Here is a 2,808-nt window from a genome sequence, read left to right on the forward strand (position 1 = left end):
TCTCATAGGGAGAAGGCAGTGGCACCCCACTCCAGTACTCTTGCCTGGAAAATTCCATGAACGGAGGAGCCTGGTAGGCTGCAGTCCATGGGGTCGCTAAGAGTCGGACACAACTGAGCGACTTCACTTTCACTTTTTACTTTCATACATTGGAGAAGGAAATGGCAACCCACTCCATTGTTCTTTCCTGGAGAATCCCAGGGACGGGGAGGCCTGGTGGGCTGCCGTCTATGGGGTCCACAGAGTCGGATATGGCTGAAGCGACTTAGCAGCAGCAGCAGCAGCAGCAGTCTCTGAAGTTAGACTGGGCTTTGTGAGGAAAAGAGTCCATAGGCTTGTATGGACTCTATTCCCCAAGAGCAAACGGAATGTCTCATGACTGGCTGAGTGTACTTCCGGGAGTTATAGGGGAGCTTCTCCCACAGAATACATTGTAAAGGAGCTCTGGGACACAAAATTAAGTTGGGAGCTCATGACATCCCATGCACGGTGCTTATCCAGTACCCAGGTCATCTGCCAACTGGACCAAAGGCAGTCTTCGAGCAGAGCCTCATCTGGCAGGTGCATGTGCCCTGAGACCCGGTGCTTCCTGCTCGTGGGAGGCAAGCTCCAGGACCTGCAGTGCCCTGCCTCAGGGAGGGCAGCGGGCCCGCTGGGTACCCGGAGGCTGGCTTGCAGAGCAGGGCACCTGGCACATCCCCATCCATAATGATGCTAAGGTTACACACATTTCCCAGAGGAACTGAGAGAGGCCACTTCACTTCTCATTCTGAGCCACTTCCCTCATCCTGCAGACTCTGGGACATACCTCCACCATGCCGTGGTGGCCATACAACTCCTGTCAAAGCAGAAGGCCCCTTTCCACAGGCCACTCCCCACAGTCATGGCAACCAGATTACTCAGCCGAGCCCAGTCCCAAAGGTCTGAGAGCCGTAACTCATGGCCCCTGAGCCCCCTCATCCCGCCTGTGAGGAGGAGGAACCAGCCCTAAGGGCCCACCCCTCCTGCCCCACCACCCAGCCTTCAGGTTCCCTCCCTGGGAGCAGCCAGCTCTGACTCTCACACCAGGCCAGCCCAGAAGCCTCCCCTCCCTGAGGAGGACCCCAAATCCTTCCCCTTCCCCACCCCCCAGAGAACCCCTGGCCTGTGGCAACACACATATTTTCAGGGTCCAGGAGAACCAGAAGCTAGGAAGCAGGCCCAGTTTGAGAAGGAGCAGACACACTGGAGACAGAGGTGCAGGACAAAGCGTGGTTTCCCCATTCCCTGCAGACAGGCAGGCGTCAGGGAGCCAGGCAGAGAGCAGCCGGCAAAAGCAGAAGTCTATAAGTTCCCTCCCAGGCCCCGGGGAACAGAGCCTCCAGGTCTCACTCGCTCAGGCTCAGGGTCATCCCATAGCCGCTGGCAGGGAGCGGGACATCCCTGGGACAGGCCTGGGTGGGTGCGGAGGAGCAGGTGCTTATGCTGGGAGCAGAGGCCTGGCTCACCTCTGCTTCTGCTCCAGCCTTGGCTCTGGGGCACCTTTCTTCTCTCCCTCAGGAGAAACCAGGAGAAACACACCCTGCTCTTCTTGCGAGTTAGGGGGAAAGGAAGACCCAGACCCAAAGAGGCTTCCTCCTGCGACCACCTGAGCAGCCATCCTCCTCTCACATCTACACACAGAACCTTAGCCCCTGGCTGCCAAGGGACACAGGCTTGGGCACACACCCTCACCCCCAGGTTTGTTTATCTGGGCAGCTGTATCAGCCGCCTGGCCAAGCCACACGGGCGCCTGAATCCTGGCAGACATAAACCAACCCAGTCCCCCTGGCAAAGCCCACAGCAGCCCATCCGCCACCCCATCACCGCATCAGCCCTCTCCAGCCCCACTCACATCATCCCATTTGATGAAGCGCTCCCCTTGGCTCAGATAGGCCTTCACCGTGGGGGGCAGCAGGACAGGGTTGAGAAGAGACATGGTGCCAAGCGTCCCCCTTTGGAGAGGCTGGGCAGGCAGAGCGCATGGGAGGAGGGGAGGAAAGAGGGCGGGCAGGAGGAGAGCCTAGCCGGGCTCACATGGCACCCGCCCCAGCTAGTCCGGAAGTCTGGGTGCTCTTACAGCCCACAGGGTGCAGGACGGAGTGCTTCGGCCAGAGGCCCATCTGCCTTTTAAATCAGCCTCCTCCCGCCAGCCTGCAGTGGGGGGCTGTGGTCACTGCTCCTGCCCATGGAGGCCGGGCTCCCTCCCCAAAGCCCCCGCCCTCACCCAGTGCCTCAGCACTTCCTGTTCAGGGCTTCCTTCTCTGTGCTGCTCGGCACAGAGAGGCAGGTCATGAGGTCTGGTAGCCTCAGAGCAGGGGCCTCTCAGTCCCAGGTCAGATGCGGCAGGGGCATGAGCTAGGGGTACTGTTCCCCTGGTGGACACTGAGGGGGAAAGGGCCCCCACAGACGGGGGTCCTGAGCACCAGAGTCTGTCTCTCTCAGAGGCTGAGGGGGAGGCTGGGACCACCCTGAAGATGGGAGTTGAGGGTGGGACAGGGTCCAGCTGGGATTGAGTGCTTTGAATAAGCAAAGTTTGCTGAACACCCAGCTCCTCTTTCTCAACCCTTCCTCCCCATGAAAATGAGATGCAAGGGAGGCAACTGCACCCCTCATCTGTCACATGACTCCCTCCTCTCAGCCCTCCAGAGTGGCCGAGGCCTGGACCCTCACTGACTAGCCGCCACTCGGCACACAACTGCCCTGAGCTCAGCCATCACCCTCCACTGTGATCTCCTGCAGGCTCCCTCCTCTGCCCTGCGCTGGGGCCTGTCGGGGAGAACGCTTAGG

At 59.9% G+C, this 2,808-nt stretch overlaps 1 protein-coding gene across 1 annotated transcript in view; it reads right to left on the bottom strand.

The window, feature by feature from the left end:
• PLCB2 (phospholipase C, beta 2) overlaps nucleotides 1-2,233 on the bottom strand; it is a 21,950-nt gene extending 19,717 nt beyond the window's left edge. The window contains exon 1 of the mRNA XM_010848048.1: nucleotides 1,874-2,233. Coding sequence (XP_010846350.1) covers nucleotides 1,874-1,957 — 84 coding nt within the window. The 5' untranslated portion in view covers nucleotides 1,958-2,233. The remainder of the gene's footprint in view (nucleotides 1-1,873) is intronic.
• Nucleotides 2,234-2,808: the final 575 nt, after the last annotated feature.

This window comes from Bison bison, unplaced genomic scaffold (genome assembly GCF_000754665.1).
Source record: "Bison bison bison isolate TAMUID 2011002044 unplaced genomic scaffold, Bison_UMD1.0 scf7180017864259, whole genome shotgun sequence".
NCBI lineage: Eukaryota > Metazoa > Chordata > Mammalia > Artiodactyla > Bovidae > Bison > Bison bison.